This window comes from Leucoraja erinacea, unplaced genomic scaffold (genome assembly GCF_028641065.1).
Source record: "Leucoraja erinacea ecotype New England unplaced genomic scaffold, Leri_hhj_1 Leri_1032S, whole genome shotgun sequence".
In the NCBI taxonomy this organism is placed as follows: Eukaryota; Metazoa; Chordata; class Chondrichthyes; order Rajiformes; family Rajidae; genus Leucoraja; species Leucoraja erinaceus.
In genome coordinates, this window is record NW_026575267.1 from 30,057 (window position 1) to 54,950 (window position 24,894).

At 46.2% G+C, this 24,894-nt stretch overlaps 2 protein-coding genes and 1 pseudogene across 2 annotated transcripts; all 3 read right to left on the reverse strand.

The window, feature by feature from the left end:
* Nucleotides 1-1,329: 1,329 nt before the first annotated feature.
* LOC129715140 (histone H3) lies at nt 1,330-1,856 on the reverse strand. The gene has a single exon (XM_055665007.1). The coding sequence runs from the start codon at nt 1,785-1,787 to the stop codon at nt 1,377-1,379; it is 411 nt and encodes a 136-aa protein (XP_055520982.1). The 5' UTR covers nt 1,788-1,856; the 3' UTR covers nt 1,330-1,376.
* A 1,133-nt stretch (nt 1,857-2,989) lies between these two features.
* LOC129715138 (histone H1.5-like) lies at nt 2,990-3,738 on the reverse strand. The gene has a single exon (XM_055665006.1). The coding sequence runs from the start codon at nt 3,677-3,679 to the stop codon at nt 3,005-3,007; it is 675 nt and encodes a 224-aa protein (XP_055520981.1). The 5' UTR covers nt 3,680-3,738; the 3' UTR covers nt 2,990-3,004.
* A 20,118-nt stretch (nt 3,739-23,856) lies between these two features.
* On the reverse strand, nt 23,857-23,968 carry LOC129715144 (U2 spliceosomal RNA; annotated as a pseudogene).
* Between the last annotated feature and the right edge of the window lie 926 nt (nt 23,969-24,894).

A 24,894-nucleotide genomic window follows, 5' to 3' on the forward strand; every position in this document is an offset into this window, starting at 1 on the left:
TCCCCGCATCCACAGTTGGTCTATTCTGACCTACCAACAAAACACACCGAGTGTGAATTAGTTCCATGGTGAGAGACTCCTAAGAATGCATTCTTATTATGTTAAACCGCTAACCTATGGGAACAAGATCGCTCTTTGCATAAACGACATTAGAGTATTGACGGTAGACAAAAATGCTGGAGAAACTCAGCGGGTGAGGCAGCATCTATGGAGCGAATAAAACTGTTTTCAAACAAGAGGACATGACTTCAGAATTAAGGGACAGAAGCTTAGGGGTAACATGAGGGGGAACTTCTTTACTCAGAGAGTGGTAGCGGTGTGGAATGAGCTTCCAGTGGAAGTGGTGGAGGCAGGTTCGTTGGTATCATTTAAAAATAAATTGGATAGGCATATGGATGAGAAGGGAATGGAGGGTTATGGCATGAGTGCAGGCAGGTGGGACTAAGGGAAACAAAGTTCTGTCGGCACGGACTTGTAGGGCCGAGATGGCCTGTTTCCGTGCTGTAATTGTTATATGGTTATATGGATCAACTATTGACGATCAATTGTCTAATGACTCTCGGAGCCGTCGCAGCAATGTTTCTCGAATAGAAACCGGGACTCACACGTTCAAAACAACAGAATGCAGTCACTAAAAGGCAGTCACTTCACAACTAAAACAGCAGCAGCAACAAACACACAAACACAACAAACACACAAAGGTGTATGAAGATTGAGACAAACTATCGAGAAAGGCGAGGGTGAAGTTTCTGTTTTAATGAGGAGGGCAGGAATGTACTCGCATCTTGATTATACCGGGTTTGGTCGGCTAATTTGATCAAATTAAACAGAATGAGAACTATCGCCTGCGAATGAAATATTGAACCAGTTGCATCAATGCGGTGTCCAAATATCAACACAACACTTTCAGTGACACCGTGAGTGAGCAGAGCCATTAGGATTTCCGTTAGCAGCGTCAGCGCTGTGTGGGTCGTTACTTGGAGTTGGAGTGTGTGGTCGCCGCCTTTGTCCCTCCAACCGGCCTCATCATTATGGAGATGGTGTAACTCAGTGTCTGTGGAAGGACTGATCAGCGACTGAGGTGCGCGCGTGCAAAGTGCGTAATAAAGGCGTTTGTTGTCCTTGAACCCGGAGCGCGTGAGAAAAGGGGGCGCAGAGCATTATGAGCCGTGTTGGCATTTACATCGAAACCAGTTACACTTGACTCACTGAAGTCAGACTCCACTCAGCAGCAGTCTCTTCGGCATCAATTCAGATATAACCCCGCAGAAAGAAGAGAACATTGATGTAAAAGGACATTAGAAAGCCAAAGCTCTTTCTTCTGCCGGATTAGTGGCTCTTAAAAGAGCCGTTTGTTGTTGGTGGAGAGGTGGAGTTTAGGCGCGCTCCCCGCGGATGCGGCGGGCCAGCTGGATGTCTTTGGGCATGATGGTGACTCGCTTGGCGTGGATTGCGCACAGGTTGGTGTCCTCAAAGAGCCCCACCAGGTAAGCCTCGCTGGCCTCCTGCAGGGCCATGACGGCCGAGCTCTGGAAGCGCAGGTCTGTCTTGAAGTCCTGAGCGATCTCCCGCACCAGGCGCTGGAAGGGCAGTTTGCGGATGAGCAACTCGGTGGATTTCTGGTAGCGCCGGATCTCCCTCAGAGCCACGGTGCCGGGCCTGTAGCGATGAGGCTTCTTCACTCCGCCCGTGGCTGGAGCGCTCTTCCGAGCCGCTTTGGTCGCCAGCTGTTTGCGAGGAGCTTTCCCTCCGGTCGATTTGCGCGCTGTCTGCTTGGTCCGGGCCATTCTCCTTCAACAGTGGGAGCACAGTGTGAAATACAGGGACTGAATGACGGATCCGGCACTGGGACCCGCTTTTGTAGCGTTGGTGAAGGGCCGGCCCACAGCCTCTGAATGGATGGAGCAGAGATGTCACTCACGGTGTCCCATCCCTGCGAGTGGCTGCAGGTTTGTCAGCACCAGGCGGCTGTTTCAGAAGGTCTGAGGCGATAGTGGGGAGAGAGGGGGGGAGGGGAGGGAGGAGGGGAGAAGGGTGGAAGCGAGACAGAGATGTGCAAAGATCCTATAGCAGTTGCTATAGGTTATTTGGAGATGTGTGACCTGCGGGTGGGGTGGGGGAAGCTCAGCCAACCAGAGAGCACACACTCAATGAGTGTTATTGGTTGAGGATACATTTTCAAATTGCCCGCCAATTTCGGAGCAGCCGGTAAACGAGGCCAGTCTTTTGTATTATAATTCTGAATTCATTCAGATTCTGTCAACATGACATCAAATTCCCTTAAATAGTTGACCGAATATGCGGCGCGGATTTACAGACCGGATCCCGGTGCAGAGGGAATTTGTCTCTGCCCGTGACTGGAAATAAACAACTGTTACCCGGTGAACGGTTTGGAGTCGACCCTCCTGTTGCTGCATTAATCACGAGGTACATAGGTAAAAGGGAAACTGACATCGCCTTGTGTATGAGCTTTAATGTCGGCTGTCGATATTATTTGCATCGCTAATGAACGCGGGGATCAAACTAAACACTTTCGTGTTCAGTGGTTGAACTAAAGGTTTTATTAAAGTGCATCGCAATCTGCTTCCACTTTCATCCCGGGTCACTGCTCTCTCTGTGGTTGGAACCAAGAGCCTTACAAGAGCGTCTGAAGACGGGTCTCGACCCGAAACGTCACCCATTCCATCTTTCCAGAGATGCCGCCTGTCCTGCTGAGTTTAGCTTTTTGTGACTATCTTCAGAGCGTATCTTCAAATCCACGGCAGTTACGCTTGGCGTGCCCAGTGTCGGTGACCGCATCCCTAATCATATACAGGGAGAGGGGGGTGGGAAGAGAGGGACAGGGAGTTAGGAGGATGAATCCCGGGTTAATTGTAATGATTTCCGCCTCGCAATGAGCCTGGTCCCGGGATCGCTTGAGTTTAGATCAGCTCTTTTCCGATGGAAGTGGGTGGCTCTTAAAAGAGCCGTTGGGTTCTGGTCTTTGCAGACAGTGCTTTTTATTTCACTTGTTGGTCGCTGCCTTCTTGGATTTCGCCTTCACCTGGCGTTTTACCAGCTTCTTTGCTGCCTTTTGGGGGTTTTTCGTCGCCGCCTTCTTGGGCGATGCTTTCTTCGCCGCCGTTACTTTAGCCGCTGGTTTCTTGGCCACAACTTTCTTAGTGGAAACTTTCTTGACCGCTGGTTTCTTGACCCCAACTTTCTTGACCGCTGGTTTCTTGGCCCCAACTTTCTTGACCGCTAATTTCATGGGGGTAGATTTTTTTGCCAGTGATTTCTTGGTCGGGGATTTCTTGGCCGTCGGTTTCTTGCTCCTGGATGTCTTGGCTGCTGAAACCTTCGCTTTCTTTACTGATTTCACGGCCGCTTCTCCCTTGCCGGTCTTGAAGGAGCCCTTGTTCTGGACCAGTAAACCGTTTACTAATCTCCTCTTGATGCACATCCTGATCAGGTGGCCGTACTTGTCCACATCGACGCTGTTGGCGGCCAGACCCTTCTTTATCGCAAATAAAGACAACCCTCTGCGATCGCGGCAATCCGCCACAAGTTTGTCGATCTGTTCGCCCAGCTTGAGACCGGCTGCCTTGCTCCGGGCGGGCGCCTTCTTCTTCTTGGGAGCCTTAGTTTGAGCGGCGGGGACGGCTTGAGGAACCGCTTCAGCGGCTGCGGTCTCCGTCATATCGACAACTATGCACAAGCTCTCTCAGATCTGAGTGAGAAATGAAGCGATTGGCGGCGGCACTGAGCAACTTAAAGGCAGCGAGCGGACGGGGCGGAGACATCCTGCTGTCAACTCCCGGCCCCTCCGCCTCGCTGTGTTTCTCTGTCTTCAAAAATCATGTAATTCCAATTAAAATCGGACAGTTCGGAGAGCTAAACTGGCCTCGGTACCTCTCTGAGACCGGAATGTTTATTGTAGAGTAAGTCTGATACGAATTAAAGGCAGCGTTTTCCATTTAGCCCCGTTTCACTGATGCACTGAGCGCGTTATCTGTCCACATCACTGACATGCTCGCTGCTTTTCGACAGAAATATCCAAACCAACGTAAACTTTGCAGTTAATTCCCACTTCAGGACTGAGCTGGGAAGTGGGGCGATTACCTGCCACTGATATATTTACACTTTTCACCAGAGGGGCTGGGAAATCCGTGGAAGTGTTCGGACCCACAAACACAGTGACATCAGCCTGAGCCGCCCGCCCCTTTAATACACTCTCTGACACAATGTTCACATCTACACATTCACAGCTCAGACAGTTGGCCCGTTGCACAGTTCCCAGGGTAGGATTACCTCTCCGCTGGACCCATACTGTGGATTCTCGGGGGTTACGTGTAGTTTTACAGTTCAGTAAACTCGCTGAAGCCGCCGCTCATCAGAGTCTCTGATCCCTGGATTCGAATTCGTCTCGTCTCTTTCTTACATGAGCGACCCTGTATTTTTAAACAGTCCAACACCGGACACAAACTCCAGTTGTCGTTTCGACAACTCACTGTATGTAAGAAACGTAATTGATTTACTTTTTTATTTAACGGATAGTATTATGGTCACTTTCTCCCCACTGACTCTTCAGTCACTTGCTCTGCCTAATCTCCCAATAGGAGACCCAGGATCGCCTCTCTGTCAAGCCCTTCCACATATTGTTCACAAAATCTTTCCTGGAATTCTACCCCTTCCATAGCCTCAAATCTATGGCAGTCCCAGTCCCATAAGTTCAAATCACCTACCAGTATAACCCTGTTATACTTGCAGCTTTCTGCAACCCCCCTCCCCTACATCAGGTAACCCATTAAGTTCACTAATTCACTAATTATTTCTGCGTCTGCTTGCGAATTGTTTCAAATCAGGCAGCAGGGCCCTAAGATCTCTGTGAACCTCGGGCCTTTGTCATCTCAGTATTTGGAGTTGGTTTATTATTGTCACCTAGCAATATGCTGTGACAACGTTTATTTTGTATATAATGCAGGCACATCGTACAGTCACAAAATACATGAGTACAAAAAGGAAACAAAGTGCAAGGGGCCACAACGAGGTGGATTGGAAGATTGGAAACATATGAAAGGTCTGTTCAAGTGTCTGATAACAGCGGGCGAATAGCTAATCTTGAATCTGGTGGTATGTGCTTTCAAACTGTCATATGATCGCCTGACAGCAGAGGAGAGGAGATAGAATGACCAGGTTGTGAGTGGTCCTTGGATTATGTTGGTTGCTTTCCCGAGGCAGGGTGAAGTGTAGATTAAGTTGATGGAGCAGGCTGGTTTGTGTTGGACTGGGCTGTTTCCACAACTCTCTGCATTTTATTAAGATCCTGGACGGAACGGCAATCTATGATGCTTCTGGATAAATGATTTCTCGGTGGTGCATCAGCAGAAATTGCCAGTCATTGGAGAGCCCCTAGATTTATTTGGTATTCTTTGAAGTAACGGCGTTGGTGTGGCGCTTATCGTAGAATCAATGTATTTGTTCCAGAACAAATAGTTGGTGATATGTTTGCAGAACATGCTTCTTTTCCCCCCCCAAATTTGATAATTATGTATTCAGATGTACAGATTCATACATCCAATAAACAGAGCCTTTGGCCCACCACATCAATGCTGACCTTTTGACCCATCTATATGAATCCCATTTGCTTGCATTGGGACTTCATCTTCTGTGTCTTGCCTATATATATCTGTCTGTCCAAATGTGTCTTACACATGGTGACTGTATCCAATTCCACCACCTTCTCTGTGATATTTCAGATATCAACCAATCCCTGTGTAAAAAAATACCCCTCACAGTCCCTTTAAATTTCCTTATGCTTTACCTCAAACCTATCCCCTCATGTTTTTAAAATACTGACCATAAGAAAACAATATTGATTATTTACACTTCCATATAACCATATAACAATTACAGCATGGAAACAGGCCAACTCGGCCCTTCTAGTCTGTGCCGAACACTTACTCTCACCTTGTCCCATCTATCTGTACTCAGATCACAACCCTGCATTCCTTTCCTGTCCATATACCTATCCAATTTATTTTTAAATGATAAAAACAAACCTGCCTTCACCACTTCCTCTGGAAGCTTATTCCACATAGCTGCCACTCTCCGAGTAAAGAAGTTCCTCCTCATGTTACCCCTAAACTTCTGTCTCTTAATTCTCAAATCATGTCATCTTGTTTGAATCTTCCCTACTCTCAATGGAAAAAAGTTTATCCACGTCAAATCTGTGTGTCCCTTTCATAATTTTAAATACCTCTATCAAGTCCCCCCTTAACCTTCTGCGTTCCAAAGAATAAAGACCTAACTTGTTCAACCTTTCTCTGTAACTTAGTTGCTGAAACCCAGGCAACATTCTAGTAAATCCCCTCTGTACCCTCTCTATTTTGTTGACATCTTTCCTATAATTGGGCGACCAAAATTGTACACCATATTACAGAATTGGTCTCACCAATGTCATGTACAATTTTAACATTACATCCCAACTTCTATACTCAATGCTCTGATTTATAAAGGCGAGCACACCAAAAGCTTTCTTTACCACCCTATCTACATGAGATTCCACCTTCAGGGAACTATGCACAGTTATTCCTAGATCCCTGTGTTCAACTGCATTCCTCAATTCGCTACCATTTACCACGTACATCCTATTTTGATTTGGCCTGCCAAGATGTAGCACCTCACACTTATCAGCATTAAACTCCATCTGCCATCTTTTAGCCCAAATGGCCTAAATCTCTCTGTAGACTTTGGAAATCTACTTCATTATCCACAACACCACCTATCTTAATATCATCTGCGTCCTTATTAATCCAATTTACCACACCATCATCCAGATCATTGATGTACATGACAAACAACAGTGGACCCAACACAGATCCCTGAGGCACCCCACTAGTCACCGGCCTCCAACCTGACAAACAGCCATCCACCATTGCTCTCTGGCATCTCCCATTCAGCCACTGTTGAATCCATCTTGCTACTCCTGCATTAATACCCAACAATTGAACCTTCTTAAACAACCTTTCATGAGGAACCTTGTCAAAGGCCTTACTAAAGTCCATATAGACAACATCCACTGCTTTACCCTCATCAATTTCCCTTGTAACCTCTTCAAAATATTCAAGAAGATTAGTCAAACATGGCCTTCCAGGCTCAAATCCATGTTGACTGTTCCTAATCAGACCCTGTTTATCCAGATGCTTATATATATTATCTCTAAATATCCTTTCCATTCATTTGCCCACCACTGACGTCAAACTAACAGGTCTATAATTGCTAGGTTTACTCTTAGAACCCTTTTTAAACAATGGAACAACATGCGCAATACACCAATCTTCCGGCACTATTCCCGTTTCTAATGACATTTGAAATATTTCTGTCATAGCCCCTGCTATTTCTACACTAACTTCCCTCAATGTCCTAGGGAATATCCTGTCAGGACCTGGCGACTTATCCACTTTTATATTTTTCAAAAGTGTCAGTACTTCTTCTTCTTTGAATCTCATAGTTTCCATAGCTACTCTACATGTTTCCCTCACCTCACATAATTCAATATCCTTCTCCTTGGTGAATACCGAAGAAAATAAATTGTTCAATATCCCTCCCATCTCTTTTGGCTCTGCCGAAAGCAGTCCACTCTGTCTCTATAATGGACCAATTTTATCCCTTGTTATCCTTTTGCTATTAATATAGCTGTAGAAACCCTTTGGATTTGCTTTCCACTTATTTGCCAAAGCAAGTAAGGAGCCATCTTGGGGAACGGCTGCTAGCTAGCAGCCGTCCGTTTTAATTCACTTGTTTTAAAATTTTTAGTGAGTCCCGTTTTTTGTCCGTAGGGGATATGGACTTTTTAATGTGGGGGGTAGGGGTTAATTTTACTTCTAGGTCCCTACCTGGTCGGTGAGGCAGCTTTTTCTCCAGGCTGCCCCTCCACCCGTCCTCGTGGCCTACCAGCGGGCTTGGAGCGCCGTTTCCTGGCGGGAGCCGCCCAGCACCTCGGCTTCGGTGGCGGCACAGTGCTGGAGCGCTATCGCGGAGCGGATTGGTCGATGCCTTGCCTGGGTCGCCGCGCTGGATCGACGCGCTGGAGCTCCGGTGAGCTTTGACCGCCGTGTTCAACACCTCCAGGCTGCGGGTCTGCGGAGCAGGGTGGGCCGTGCCGTTTTCTACATCGGGAGCCTGGGAGCTCCAAACCGGCGCGGCCTTGTCGGCTTCGGAAGCCGCGGTCTCCAGCTAGATAGTGGCCGTTCCAGGTGGCCCAGCCGCTGAGAGGACTCTCCCGATGGCGGGGCAAGATCACCCAGTGAGAACGGCCTGGGACATCGGGCCTCCCTAGAGGCAATTGCGGTGGCCTCAATAGGCCGGACTTTGGGGTTAACTTGGGATAGCGACTGGACATTGTGCCTTCCCCCACAGTGGTGTCCATTCTGGGGGGATGATTTTTTGTCTGTAAGGTAATCCTGTTAGTCTTTGTCCAAGATGGCTGTCGTGAAGGGAGAGTGGACGCTGGTGCGCTTTAGCTGCCGCTGCTCTCTCTTCACATTGTATTTTTGATTTTTGTTTTTGCACTGATTTCTGTTTTTAATTTGTGTTTCTGTGATGTCTTTATTATTTATTTTATTCTGATTATATGTTTATATTTCCTTTTAACCTATGTAAGGTGTCCTTGAGATGTCTGAAAGGCGCCCAATAAATAAAATCTATTATTATTATTATTATTACTACCTTCTTTTAGCTTTTCTAATTTCTTTCTTAAGATTCTTTTTACATTCTTTATACTCCTCAAGCACCTCAAGCACCTCATTCACTCAATGCTGCCTATAATTATTGTAGATATCTCTCTTTTTCCGAACCAAGTGTTCAATTTCCCTTGAAAACCATGGTTCTTTACATTTTTTACTATTTCCTTTCAACCGAACAGGGACATAAAGATTCTGTACTCTTAAAATGTCCTCTTTAAATGTCCTCCATTTCTCTTCTACATCCTTCCCATAAAACAAAATGTCCCAATTCACCCCTTTTATATCCTTACGCATCTCATCAAAGTTAGCCTTTCTCCAAACAAAAATCTCAACCCCAAGTCCAGTTCTGACACTCTCCATAATTATATTGAAACTAATGGTATTGTGATCACTGGATCCGAGGTGCTCCCCAACGCATACCTCCGCCACCTGACCTGTCTCATTTCCTAACAGGAGGTCCAGCACTACCCCTTCTCTAGTATGTACCTCTATGTATTGCTGCAAAAAACTATCCTACACACATTTTACAAACTCCAAACCATCCAGCCCATTTTCAGAATGTGTTTCCCAGTCTATGTGTGGAAAATTGAAATCTCCCACAATCACTACCTTGTGTTTATTACTAATATTTGCTATCTCCTTACATATTTGCTCTTCCAATTCTCCCCATTTGGCGGTCTTTAATACACCACCCCTATATGTATTGCTACACCTTTCCCACTTCTCAGTTCCACCCAAATAGCCTCCCTAGACGAGCCCTCTAATCTATCCTGCCAAAGCACTGCTGTAATATCTTCTCTGATAAGCAATGCAACACCTCCACCTCTTCTTCCTATTCTATCATACCTGAAGAAACAAAATCCTGGAATATTTAGTTTCCAATCACAGCCCTCCTGCAACCATGTTTCACTGATCGCCACAACATCATATTTCCAGGTGTCAATCCAGGCTTTAAGCTCATCTACCTTTCTTACAATGCTCCTAGCATTAAAATATACACATTTAAGAAACCCACTGCCTCTTATTCTCTGTTTATTATCTTTTTCTTCATTCTCCCCTACATTTTGGGTTCGAGTGCTTCCCTTCTCTGCCTCCTGCCTCACACTCTCTCTACTAGCTTTCCCTATTTGAGTCCCTCCCCCCAACCGTTTAAAGTCTCCGCAGTGGCCTTTGCAAATCTCCCCACCAGGATCTCTTTCATTAATTTTTCGCTGATCTTTTTCATTGCTTCTGCCTTGGAAACAAGATTTTATGTTGTTCAAGTATCCGTCTTGAGAAAACAGTTTCTATTTTGCTTCCCCAGTTGCAGATTTTACACCAAAATGTCTCCATGAAGCCAGGAAACAATGTGAGAGTCATGTGTTTTAACTTGTCCAGTGACTTTACCACCATCCGGCCTGCACTGCTAGGCAGCAAACTGACGATGATATGGGTGGATGCTCCATTAGTGTCCTGGCTCACCAACTACCTGACTGGATGACCACAATGTCAGGCTACAGAATTGTGTCTCGGACATGATAGTGAGCAACACGAGGGGCTCACAGGGGACAGTCCTCTCTCCCTTCCTGTTCAACATCTACACCACGGACTTCAGATATAACTCGGACTCTACAATTGTGGGCAGCATTAGTGAGGAGAGGGAAGCTGAATACAGAGGTGTTTTCAACAACTTTGTTGGGTGGTGTGGATTGAATCACCCGATTTTCTAGCAAACGGTGGTAGCCAGTGACAACTTCTTCACTGTTGTGTGTTGGGGCAGCAGGGCGAAGGCCGCAGACGCCAACAGGATTAACAAACTCATCAGGAAGGCTAGCTCCGACCTGGGGGCAGAGTTGGATTCATAAGAGGTCGTCTTGGAGGGGAGGATGCTACAAACAAATGTAGGTACCTTGCAGTCAGAAACAGGTGAATTGATCATGGGGAACAAGGACATGGCAGACCAATTGAATAACTACTTTGGTTCGATCTTCACTAAGGAAGACATAAATAATCTGCCGGAAATAGCAGGGGACCACGGGTCAAATGAGATGGAGAGACTGAGTGAAATCCAGGTTAGCCGGGAAGTGGTGTTAGGTAAATTGAATGGATTAAAGGCCGATAAATCCCCAGGGCCAGATAGGCTGCATCCCAGAGTACTTAAGGAAGTAGCCCTAGAAATAGTGGATGCATTAGTGATAATTTTTCAAAACTCTTTAGATTCTGGAGTAGTTTCTGTGGATTGGAGGGTAACCCCACTTTTAAAAAAGGGAGGGAGCAAATGGAAAACGGGGAATTACCAGTTAGTCTAACATCGGTAGTGGGGAAACTGCTAGAGTCAGTTATTTAAGATGGGAGAGCAGCACATTTGGAAAGTGGTGAAATCATTGGACAAAGTCAGCATGGATTTACGGAAGGTAAATCATGTCTGACGAATCTTTCGAGGATGTAACTAGTTGAGTGGATAAGGGAGAACCAGTGGATGTGTTATATCTGGACTTTCAAAAGGCTTTCGACAAGGTCCCACATAAGAGAATAGTATACAAACTTAAAGCACACGGTATTGGGAGTTCAGTATTGATGTGGATAGAGAACTGGCTGGCAGACAGGAAGCAAAGAGTAGGAGTAAATGGGTCCTTTTCAGAATGGAAGGCAGTGACTTGTGGGGTACCGCAAGGCTCAGTGCTGGGAGAATCAGGGGCCACAGTTTGATTAGGTTTAAGATAGTTATGGAGAGGGTCCAAGTATTAAAATGTTCCACTGGGGTAAGGCCAACTTTGAGGGTATGAGAGAAGGTCTCGCTGAAGTTGACTGGAGCAGGTTGTTAGAGGGGAAAGGAAGATCGGCCAAGTGGGATGTTTTTAAAAGTGTACTGAAGAAAGCTCAGGATGTTTACGTCCCCGTTAGAGTGAAGGGCAAAGCAGACAAGTGTAAGGAAGCTTGGCTGACGAGAGAAATTGAGACCTTAGTCAAAAACAAGAAGGATGCATGGGACAGATATAGGCAGCTGGGATCAAGTGGATCCCTGGAGGAGTTTTGGGAACTAAGGAACTAAAAAAAAAATCAGAAATGCAAAAATAGGCCAGGAGATGGCTCTGGTGGTTAGCATTAAGGACAATCCCAAAAGATTTTATAAATACATAAGGGGGAAAAGGGTAACTAGAGGGAGAGCGAGACCCTGGGAATAAAAGTGGTCACCTCTGTGTGGAACCACAGGAAATGGGCAAGGTCCTAAAAGAGTATTTCTTCTCTGTATTTACCGAGGAGAAAGACAGTAGGACGGAGGAAATTGGAGCAGGCACTGGAAGTGTCTAGAGCAGTCAGGGTTACTGTCGAAGAAGTACCGAAAATAAGGGGAGTGTTTGAAGGTAGACATTTCTCCATGGCCTGATCTGATATATCCAAGGACATTGAGGGAAACTAGAGAGGAAATTGCGGGAGCCCTGGTTGAAACTTACGAGTCGTCCTTACATACAGGACAGGTGCCATAAGACCAGAGTGTGGAAAAATGTTGTACCTCTTTTCAAGAAAAGGCTGCAGGGAAAATGCTGGGAACTATAGGCCAGAGAGCTGAACATCTGTAGTTGCTACGTTACTGAAGAATATTCTGAGGGATAGGATATACAGGCATTTGGATGCGCAGGGGCTGATTAGGGATAGTAGGCATGGTTTGTATCTGGGAGGTTATGTTTTTCCTATCCATAACTATCTTAAACCTAATCAAACTGTGGTCACTGGTCCCAACAGGCTACTTCACACACAGTTCATTAACTTGCCCGTCCCAGTTTTCCCTATTTCGCAATACTAGGTCCAGCGTTGTCCTCCCACAATAGCCAATAGGTGCAGGAGTAAGGCATTCGGCACTTCAGGCCAGCACATTCACTGTGATCATGGCTGATCATCCACAATCAGCACCCCTTTCCTGCTTTCTCCCCATATCCTTTGACTCAGCTATCTTTCGGAGCTCTCTCTTAAAAGCATCCAGAGAATTGGCCTCCACTGCCTTCTGAGGTAGAAAATTCCACAGATTCACAACTTTCTGGCTGAAAATGTTATTCCTCATCTCCGCTTTAAGTGGCCTACCCCTTATTTTTAAACTTCCATTCTTTCAACATATGACAGTCCCGCCATCCCGGGAACTAACCATATGAACCTACGCTGCACTCCCTCAATTGCAAGAATGTCCTTCCTCAAATTTGGGGACCAAAACTGCACACAATACTCCAGGTGTGGTCTCCCTAGGGCCCTGTACAACTGTAGAAGGACCTCTTTGCTCCTATACTCAACTCCTCTTGTTATGAAGGCCATTAGCCTTCTTCACTGCCTGCTGTACCTGCATGCTTACTTTCAGTGACCGCTGAATAAGGACACTCAGATCTCGGTGTAATTCCCCTTTTCCTAACTTGACATCATTCAGATAATAATCTGCCTTCCTATTCTTGCCACCAAAGTGGATAACCTCACATATATCCACATTAAACTGCATCTGCCATGCATCCGCCCTCACCCAACCTGCATCCTCATAGCACCCTCCCCTCAGTTCACACTGCCACCCAGCTTTGTGTCATCTGCTAATTTGCTAATGTTACTTTTAATCCCTTCATCTACTAAATCATTAATGTATATTGTAAATAGCTGTGGTCCCAGCACCGAGCCTTGTGGTACCCCACTAGTCACTGCCTGCCATTCTGAAAAGGCCACTACATCCACTGTCTCTCCCTTGTCCATTTTCCTAGTTACAACCTCAAAAATGTCCAGAAGATTAGTCAAGCATGATTTCCCCTTCGTAAATCCATGCTGATTCAGACCGATCCTGTTACTACTCTCCAAAAGTGCCTCTATGTCATAATTTATAATTGACTCCAGCTTCTTCCCCACCATCGATGTCAGGCTAACTGGTCTATAATTCCCTGATTTCTCTCTCCCTCCTTTCGTCCAAAGTGGGATAACATTAGCTACCCTCCAATCCACAGGAACTGATCCTGAATCTATAGAACATTTGAAAATTGATCACCAATGTGTCCACGGTCCCTGGGATGCAGACCATCAGGCCCTGGGGATTTATCAGCCTTCAGTCCCATCAGTCTACCCAACACCATTTACTGCCCAATGTGAATTTCCTTCATTTCGTCCATCACCCTAGGTCCTCTGGCCACCAGTACATCTGGGAAATTGTTGTGCCTTCCTTAGTGAAGTACCATGTTCAACTCATCTGCCATTTCCCTGTTCTCCAGTATAAATTCACCTGTTTCTATCTTCAAGGGACCCACAGATGTCTTAACTAATTGTTTCCTCCTCACATACCTAAAGATGCTTTTACTACAGTTTTTTTAATATTCCTGGCGAGCTTACCTTCGTATCTCATCTTTTCTCCCCGTATTGCTTTTTAGTTATCTTCTGTTGCTCTTTAAACATTACCCAATACTCTTGCTTCCCGCTCATCTTTGCTACATTGTACTCCTTCTCTTTTATATTTATACTGTCCTTGACTTCCTTTGTCAGCCACGGTCACCTCTTATTCCCCTCAGATTCTTGTTATTGTCTCACTGAAAAGGAAACGGCTTTGAACTCAGCTTGAAGCCAAACGTATGCCCAGTCCGAGTGAGGTTCAGCCCGGTCATACATAGAAACATAGAAAATAGGTGCAGGAGTAGGCCATTCGGCCCTTCGAGCCTGCACTGCCATTCAATATGATCATGGCTGATCATCCAACTAAGTATCCTGTACCTGCCTTCTCTCCATACCCCCTGATCCCTTTAGCCACAAGGGCCACATCTAACTCCCTCTTAAATATAGCCAATGAACTGGCCTCAACTACCTTCTGTGGCAGAGAATTCCAGAGATTCACCACTCTCTGTGTGAATTTTTTTTTCTCCTCTCGGTCCTAAAAGATTTCCCCCTTATCCTTAAACGGTGACCCCTTGTTTTGGACTTCCCCAACATCGGGAACAATCTTACTGCATCTAGCCTGTCCAACCCCTTAAGAATTTTGTAAGTTTCTATAAAATCATCTATCTATCTATATCTATCTATATATATATATAAGTCTGTGGCTGCGGCCTGCCGTCCGGCTGCCAGCTGCCTTTCTTCCTTTTGATTCGCTGCTCCTTCCTGTCAGCTTCAAACACACTTCGAAACAAAGTTGCAAGACAGGAACACTGAACTTTTCACTTGTGCAGCAGGCAGGGGAGGTGCGATTGAGGGAGGCAGGGGAGTGCTGGAAACTTACATTTGGCAATGGCTTCAGTTCCATTGGAGGAGACGGGTGCATGGTGGAATATTGGGTTGGGGGAATCACACCATTGGGGGAGCAGACCCAACGGGTCTGCACTTGGTCTAGTATATCTATAAAACTCTGGGGCTATCCGTCCGGCTGCCGTCCGGATCCCTTTCTGCCTTTTGATTCGTGCCCGATACTCGCAGATGTCCAATCGGAATGGCCGATGCTCGCAGATGTCCAATCGGAATGGATTAATTTGCATGTACGGCTGCCGGCTGCATTTCTTCCTTTGATTCATTGCCACGCCCAATCCACACGCTCAATCTCCGAGATCTTTTCCATTTCGGTAGAGATTTCGCTTTTCTTTCTAAGTATCCGCTCTTCATTACATTTCGTCGTGTAGAAGTACACGTTTTTAATCAAATCCTTCTTCCCCCCCCCACCCCCAAGTATTTCAAAAATAAACTGGCTTCTCCATTTACATGTCAGCTTCCAACACACTTCGAAACAAAGTTGCAAGACAGGAACACTCTGAACTTTTCACTGCTGCAGCAGGCAGGGAAGGTGCCATTGGATTTTTTTTTTTAATCCACTGCTGAGGGAGGCAGGGCAGTGCTGGAATCTTACTTTTGAGAACGGCTTCAGTTCCATTGGAGGAGACGGGTGCATGGTGGAATATTGGGTTGGGGGATCACACCATTGGGGGAGCAGACCCAACGGGTCTGTACTTGGTCTAGTATATATATAAAACTCTCGTCCCATCCAACCGCCTGCCGTCCGGCGCCCTTCCTGCCTTTCGATTTGTTCCCGCCGTGCGATGTCACAATGCCCGATGCTCGCAGACGTCCAATCGCGATGCCCGACGCTCGCAGACGTCCAATCGGAATGGATCCATTTACATGTATGGCTTCCGGCCGCATTTCTTCCTTTGATTCCCTGCAACTCCGAAACCAGACGCAGAATCGCCGACATCTTTTCCATTTCGGTAGAGATTTCACTTTTCTTTCTAAGTATCCGCTCCTCATTACATTTTGTCCTGTTTAAGTACACGTTTTTAATCAAATCCTTCCCCCCCCCCCCCCTCCCAATATTTCAAAAATAAACTGTCTTCTCACCCATAGAAGCAGCACCAGCCCCAGCCCCTGGTGAACGTTCCAATGTGTGATGTCACAATGCCCAATGTTCACATATGTCCAATCGGAATGGATTAATTTACATATGCCTTTGCAGGAGCACAAGCACTTGGTGAACGTTCCATCGTGTGATGTCACAATGCCCAATGCTCAAATACATTGTTGTCATAGAGGGAGTACAGAGAAGGTTCACCAGACTGATTCCTGGAATGTCAGGACTTTCATATGAAGAAAGACTGGATAGACTCGGCTTGTACTCGCTAGAATTTAGAAGATTTAGGGCAGAACTTATAGAAATGTACAAGATTCTTAAGGGGTTGGACAGGCTATATGCAGGAAGATTGTTCCAGATGTTGGTGAAGTCCAGAACAAGGGGTCACAGTTTAAAGATAAGGGGGAAATCCTTTAGGACAGAGATGAGAATTTTTTTTTGCACACAGAGAGTGGTGAATCTCTGGAATTCTCTGCCACAGAAGGTAGTTGAGGCCAGTTCATTGGCTATATTTAAGTGGGAGTTAGATGTGTCCCTTGTGGCTAAAGGGATCGGGGGTATGGAGAGAAGGCAGGTACAGGATACTGAGTTGGATGATCAGCCATGATCATATTGAATGGTGGTGCAGGCTCGAAGGGCCGAATGGCCTACTACTGCACTTAATTTCTATGTTTCCCTCTCCTCACCCCTCTCCCTCTCCTCACCCCTCTCCTCTCCCACCCATCCTTCTCTCCCCCACCACCCTTCCCTCTCTACCCCACCCCCTTCCGTCTCTCCACCCGCCCCTTCCTCCTACCCCTCTGTCCCTCTTCCATCACTCCCCCTACCCCACTCCTCCTCCCTCCCCACTCTTCCACGTCTCCCCCTTTCCCCCTTCACTCTCCCTCCCCACTCTTTCCCTCTCTCCCCCACCCCTCTCCCCCTCCCTCCCTCCTCCCCTCCCTCCCCATCCCGCCCCTCCCCCACATCTCTCTCCCCATCCCCCTCTCTCACCCCCTACCCGCGCTCTCCTTTCCCTCCCAAATCTGTCCCATTCCTCCTCCTCCTCCTCTCCCCTCCCTCCCCTCTTCTCACCCCCCCCCCCCTCCCCCACCTGTGAGTTTGGGGGGTGGTTAATTTGAGTGTGATGCCGCAGCCCCCCCCGCCCGGAAATGCCGTTAGGGAAACAGACCCAACGGGTCTGCACTTGGTCTAGTTATCATTAAAACTCTGAACATAATATTCAATAATTATCAAGAAAGCTCATCAGCGCCTCTACTTCCTGAGAAGATTACGGAGAGTCGGTTTGTCAAGGAAGACTCTGTAAATGAGACATTACACACGTGTAACCTCTAGATAGTCTTCAATATACATTCAGACTTAACAACATATTAGTAGTCACTGACTGCAACCTGCTACTGAACTGTGTAGCGGGAGAAGTTGGTGTTAGTATAAATGATACTGTAGGCGGGATTAGTGATGCTGAGATATATATGATTGGTTGCATTCATAAACCAATCTACATCCTTCCCCTTAGAAGATTGAGTATGGTGGGTACTCGTGCCATTAAAATTAAACAAAATCACCATATCTAACAGGCGGTCTACTCACACGGCCCGAACACGTACGGACCAAATCCTCCCCCCCCTTCATCGGAAAGATTAGAGGGCTGCGACAGACCCGGAGGCGAGAAGGCCGTGGAGGGGGCTGGAGGCGACGGAGGGGATAAACAAACAGGAGGGGTTAATCTGCGGTAAGCCACAGCCGCGTCACGCAGAGGAGAACGGAACATGCGAGGGGTGGGGGGCATGCTGGGGCTGGTAACTGGATCTGCAGCAGACGGCTGGAACAGAAGTGGTGGAGCGTAGGGTCCTGCTGGCGGCGGACAGGGTTCCTGCACAGCCAACAGATGTTGATGACTTCTGCGGTAAACTGTCCCCTCATAGTCCACAAGGTAAGATCGAGGCGCGTCAGCTGTGCCAACCACGGTGGCCAGGCGGGAATATCCACTCGCAGTTTGTAGACGAACAACCTGTCCCGGCAGCAGAGGCATGAGGGGTTTGCATGATTTGTCGTGTGACCGTTTCTGAATATCGTGCTTCTCCTGAATGGGCGTTTGGATGGAGGCAGGCTCCAGCACACGAGGTATCAGCTTGTGCTGAGCAATCGGAATCGGTGTTCGTGTCGTTCTGGACATAAGCCGCTGGGCTGGTGATCCCAGGGTTTCGGCTCTGGCTATGTTCCTGAGGTTCAGGAGATCTAGGTAAAAGTCTGAATTTGCCAGGCGCGCTTGCTCCATCAGTTGTTTAGCGCTCCTGACAGCCCGTTCAGCAAGTCCGTTACTCTGCGGGTACTCAGGGCTGCTCGTAACGTGGTGGAAGTTCCATCGGTTGACAAAGATCTTAAACTCGTGGCTGGTAAACTGTCTGCCGTTGTCGGTCTGCAGACGGACAGGTGAACCGAATGTGGAAAAGTGTTTCCGCAGCTTGCGGATGACCATTTCAGACGTGAGGGAGGTCAGGAGGTCTACTTCAAACCAGTTTGAGAACGAGTCTGCAAGGACGAGGTAGTGCTTACCGTGCCACTCGAAAATGTCAGCTGCCACCGAAGTCTAGGCCAGGGCTGGTGCAGGCTGTAGCAGTAGGGGCTGCCTCTGCTGGTGGGGTGCGAGACTGTTGCAGGTGGGGCAAGACGAAACACGGTCCCGTATGTATTTGGCCATCCCCGGCCAGTAGAACTGGCTCTGTGCGTGGGCGAGTGTAGCATCAACTCCCGGGTGACCGCTGTGTGCCGCACAGTAGTATTTGTCGTACAACGATGAAGGGATCACGACTTTGTGGCCCTTGACTATAACACCGTCCTGTATGACCAGTTTGTCGCGGACTAGGAAGAACAGCTGTGTTTCTGCTGGAGTGCTAGTGCGCTTGTCTGGCCAACCACCTTTAATCACAGATGACAGTCTTTGGAGAGTGGGGTCGGCAGCAGTATGTTTGGCTAGGCAATGTAGCAGTTTAGTGGGAACGGAGTCAACGCCGAGTACTAGAAGGTCTTCCCGTTCATAGCGGTGGCGGTCACAGGATGCTCGACGTGCACGGGAGAGAGGGTGTCGGCAACATGCATGTCAGTACCTTTTTTATAAACGAGGGTGAAGTCAAAACGTTGGAGCTGCATCATCATGCGTTGCAGTCGAGCAGGTGTGGCGTGGATGGGTTTGTTCAAGATCGTCACCAGCGGCTGGTGGTCTGTTTCGACCCTGAAAGTGTTCCCAAAGATAAAGTCCTTGAACTTAGAGTAGGCGAAAACGACAGCAAGTAGCTCTTTCTCGATCTGCACGTAGCGTTGTTCCGTGTCGGTCATGGTACGGGAGGCATAGGAAACAGGAAGCAGGGAACCATCGGCAGAAGGCTGTAGACAGGCTGCATCGAGCCCGAATCGCGAGGCATCACAGGTGACAGTTACAGGGTGTTTCAGATCGAAAAATGTCAGAGTTGGAGCACTGGTCAGCTTGGACTTTAAAGCATCGAAAGCCTGTTGGTGCTGCGGGAACCAGGACCAAGCGGTGTCCTTTCTAGTCAGTTGTCGCAGGGGTGAGCTCAATTCGCTGATGTTGGTATAAATTTTCCAAGATAGTTCACCATACCCAGGAAACTCTGCAGGCCGAGCACGTGAGAGGGGGCCTGCATCTCAGTGATGGCAGCAGCTTTCTGTGGATCAGGCTTGAGTCTGGCGGGGGTGAATATGTGACCAACGTAGGTGACCTCGGAGACCTGGAACTTGCACTTATTGGGGTTGAGCTCGAGGTTGATCTGGCATGCCCGTTCCAGGACGCACCGTAGGTTTTGGTCATGCTCTATCGCGTCTTTGCCGTAGACCAGGATATCGTCAACAGTGAAAGTGCACGGTAGGCCAGCGAACAGCTGCTCCATGGTCCTCTGAAACACTTCACTGGCAGAGTTGATGCCGAATTGCATTCGCAGAAACTTAAATCTGCTAAACGGTGTTGAAAACGTGGTGAGGTCTGATGACTCTTTTGTATCTGCCAGAACGAGCTCTTCGCATCGAGGACAGAGAAGACGGTGGCCTGTCCAACCTGTGCTGCAACATCCTCAACTGTCCTCATGGGATAGTGGGGGCGCCTGATGGCAAGGATCAAGTATTTCGGGTTGATGCACACACAAATTTCATTCTTGTCCTTTTTTAATGTGGCAACCATGGTAGACACCCACTCGGTGGGCTCACTGATCGCTTCTAGCACACCCATGGAGACCATGTTGTCTAGCATAACTCAACTTTGTCCTTCATGGCATGCGACACATGGTGTGGTGCACCAATAACGGACGCTACCTTCGGGTCGGTAGATATTTTGTAGGTGACGGGTAGCTTGCCCAGTTTGTCATCAAACAGGTCAGGTTATTCCTTTATTGGGTCCATCGATAGCAGCAATTTGTGGATAGTTTTGTCGAACGACACCAGTCCCAGATCCTGGCACGCCTGGTTGCCCAGCATAGTCACAGAGTTAGAGTTCAAGACGTAGAAGGTCAAAGCGCGCGTTGTCTTTTTCAGCACGCAAGTGAAAGTTGCTCTTCCCAGCGGTATCAGCACCTCATCCCCATAGGTATGCAGAGTGGAGCGGTCTGCAATCAGGAGCTCATTATTCCTTATCTTGCTGAAAAGGCTTATTGACATTACGTTCACTTTCGCCCCCGTGTCGAACTTAGCATGAAAGTCGAAGTTGTTGACAGTTATCAGAACAGTTGGATCGGGTAGCCGGACAGGTGCATGAAGGAGTGAGTACACACTTGCCTCCCCTTGCGAATTAATTGGATCGGCATCATGGGCAACGCCGAGCAAGGACGGGGAGCCATATTTGTTATCGACCTGCATCAGCATGTTTAGGTTAGGTCTGGAACCTGGAGGAACTTTCCCACGAGAACGACAGGCAGCAGAGAAATGGTTCATTTTCTTACAATAGTTACAGGCCTGGGATGTCAGGGCTTTTATATGAAGAAAGACTGGATAGACTCGGCTTGTATTCGCTAGAATTGAGAAGATTAGTTCAAGTTCAAGTGAGTTTTTTTGTCATGTGTCCCTGATAGGACAATGAAATTCTTGCTTTGCTTCAGCACAACAGAACATAGTAGGCATTGATTACAAAACACATGAATAAATATACTGATGAAGTGCAAATAGCAGATAATAGTAAGATTAAACGAGAACTTACCAGTTCGAAGTTTGATCTGTATTTTATGAGGAGTAACGTTGAGGGAATACATGAAGAGCCCACCAGTACGCATGCGTGTCATTCTTCAAAGCAGCGGAGTGAATCACAGATACCTGTAATGACTTAAGCATAGTAAGATTAGAGAAAAGATACCAGTCGTGTTTATGATCAAGGGTGGGAGCGGAGGACATGTATTCCCTCAACGTTACTCCTCATAAAATACAGATCAAACTTCGAACTGGTAAGTTCTCGTTTAATCTTACTATTTTACTTCGGAGTCACGTGAGTGACTACATAAAGATTTCAAAGCTCTGTGATTCAAGCCGTGGAACGAGTCCATCATCACGTCTGCCTTGGTTTTGGGGAGAATAGTGATAACATATTAAACATCAATATGATATATATAAATAACCATAAAGTTAATAATAATTGATAGCCCCTGTTTTTTGGAGTAAATTATGGTACAGAAACTTAACAATGTTTCTGAAAAATTCCAGTTTCCGTTACTGGTTAGTTATAATCTTTAGAATGTTCTTTCCGATGGCCATTCTGCAGTCCTGAGGATTTTATCCATAGGAACCTCCAATTTAAATGCTGCCGACGTTGCTGCAGCCTGGTGGAGTGAGATTTTAACCCAGTTAGTGTTTACACCAACTTTGGTCAATACTATGTTAGCCATTTAGCTGGCCTGGCCTGTTATTCTTTAATGAGGCTGTCTGTAGTTGATGAGAAGTTCCTCTTCTGTGCCACTGATGGTCTTGGTTTGTTCCATGTATATTTGTAGATGTCTCACAACACAGTCAATCATCTGTAGGGTAGGCTCTAAAAATGTTATTTTAAGGCCCGCTGACCCCTGTCTGTTTAGTTCCCTAATTCCTGAATATAGAAGTGTAAGTTGCCAGGTGAACTGGTCTAGTTATCCAGCCTTAATTTGGTAGGGACTGAGTCCTTAGTGCCGTGACCTAAGCCATCAGCATGACAGTTTTGTAAAATGTCAAAAAGCTGTAATGACAGCGCTGTGGCTGGAGCCCAGTTCTTTAACAACGTTAAGACGATGCTGATGTCCCATATTTGGGAATACCCGGTCTTTGGGGAATTCCCATAAAAGTGTCCCCCATAAGCTGTTGTTCCGTTCTCTTGCCATAGGTAAGTAGATGGGCCACTTCTGGTACAGTTGATGTCACTAATACTAAGCCCCTGTAGGTTAACAAAGCTGCCAAACAGGCTGGATGATGTATTATGGTTGCAACACATCTCCCATTAGTTTATGTATTTTAGACATTGTCTTTAGGTTGATTGTCTGTGGGCCGCTGTGATCATGTCCATTGCTCTGGCCGTCAGTCCCAGATGTAATAGCGGCGCTTTCAGACTCTATAATTTAAGCGATTTATATGTTCATGGCACGGGTGGTTTTCCCCATACTTCATCGTCTGTTTAGGATGGTGCTGCATGGTTCTAATCTCATTCCCAGTACCACCGAGAACCATGGTTGGGTAGGTCAGTCGGGTACTATTAAAACACCAGACGCAGAGTCTCGTAGTATTTCCCTTAGTACCCCCCCGATGAGGTTGCCAAATTGTGTTGGCCAGATTGTTACATGATGTAGATTCCCTTTCACCCATGTGGTTGATATGTGCTACCACAGTAGTGTTGTTAATTTATAATCTAATAACCTGTTTAATATATTCCAGAGCAACATGACTTTAGGCCATGAAAAAACACCCAACATTTCCAGGTAGTTATGCCCAGTGTTAGTAATAATGATGCTTCCTGTGTATTCCATCTTCCTCCACAGCTGGAGATGGAATTGGTAACACACCATCCTAGTGCATAGCATCCATATGTAGGACCATAGACTGGTAGCTGACAATGATAGGATTGGAGCAATGCCCAATGTTATCTTTCCACCATTTAGTTCCAATATGGCTTCTGTATGGCTTCATCATTCTATCGAAATGATCACCATTAATTTTAAGAGCTCATATTTTGGCCCTCTGTAAATCTTTATAATGTAAGGGTCTGAATTATGTGGCTGGAAACCATATGTTGCCAAAATTCTTGCTACCAGTCTGATGGATGGTTTATCCTCATGTCAATGATTTTGCTGTATGCTTCTATTAAGGTTGTAACCTCTGTTGGCAAAGTTACTGACATGAGGAACTGAGTTAATGGTGAACCCCAAATAATCCCTTTAGTTTGAAGGCTTTAATTTTGATTTAATTGGATGGATAATGAATCCTAGTTTCCAAATAATTGTTAAGTGGCTGTTACCGTTTGTTCAGCCCGTCCTAAGTTTCCGCACAATTAGTACGTCATCCAAAGAAACCATTACCATTGTGTGGCTGGTTGTTATATTTTGTAAATAACCTAGGTGCTAATGTAAACACATTAGGTAGTGCTCTATACTGCTAGAGCTGAGCCATCCAATTAGATAAAAAATAACGTCCGTGGTCACCTGTTATGGGTACTGAAAATAGTAAGCATCCTTTGAATCAATGCTTGCCATTTTCGTTCTTAAAACGAATATACTTAACAATAGAAAAGGTTTCCGTTCTTAAAACGAATATATCGTATTATTTATCTTTTATTTTTTATTTATTTGTTTATTTATTTATTTAAAAAAAAATTAATATATGGTCCCTAGATAAGGGACATATCAGATATTTAAACTGATAAGAACAGATATTATACTTGATCTTGGCCAAAAAGCCGAGATCTGATCTATGTTTGATGCGTCAAGCGCCATATCCTATTTTGTTAGGAAGGGAATGCGTAGATAATAATTCTTCCCTTACAACGCAGCTAAAACCCATCTGTTGCTGATGTCCAGTGTCTTTATCCCATATGACATATTTGGTAATTGGTGATTATGTCTGGATACGAGTAGATCGGCATCTGGTGTTCCATATGGTGTAGAAACATCAGCAAATACTATAGCCCAATATCCATTTGGTGTTCTCCTCCAAATTCCTCTCTCGATATATCAGCTGGACTAGAAGATTATGCGTTGTAAAATTCTATTGTGTATCCCCGGATACTGTTTAAGATATGAGTGTCAAAAAGTTATTTATTCGATGTCTTCTCGCACCAACCTCCTTGCTATCTTCTGGTTTTACTGTTTTCTTCTGGATCCCCGAGGCCGTGTGTTGTGGGTGTACACATCTTTGGACATAGGGGCGATACCTTTGAGGATGATGTTTGGACGTTTAGATGAGCTCCAATTTGGCTTCATTGTCCAACTCCTTGACCTTCTAGATAGGTCACCTCCAAATAAAAAGATTTTGCTAGGAGGTTTCGGGTTTACACAGGCCTGTGTCAATCCTGGTTGGATGTAACCAGATGCATAAATTGATTAGTTTAGTACCATTCAGGGATTTACAATCCCCAGTGGCAAGTGACAGCTATGGTGTCAGCTAATGTTTGCCCCTGCAGTAGATAGAAAACATATGGTCTATGCTGGCTTCTAACCTGGTTTGTAGATCTTCCCCAGTTAGCTTTACTCACAGCTGTACTGTTGTTCCCCCTGAAACATAGACAGACATTCCCGTGTGACTTCCCAGATAGGAATGGAATTTGTCAGTAAATTTTTGGACTGCTAAATCCTTCAGTCACAACATAAGTATTCCTGTATTTCTATCAGGAAAGGA

Coding starts and splice junctions, on each gene's coding strand:
- LOC129715140 (XM_055665007.1), bottom strand. CDS start 1,787: ATGGCCCGGACCAAGCAGACAGCGCGCAAATCGACCGGAGGGAAAGCT.
- LOC129715138 (XM_055665006.1), bottom strand. CDS start 3,679: ATGACGGAGACCGCAGCCGCTGAAGCGGTTCCTCAAGCCGTCCCCGCC.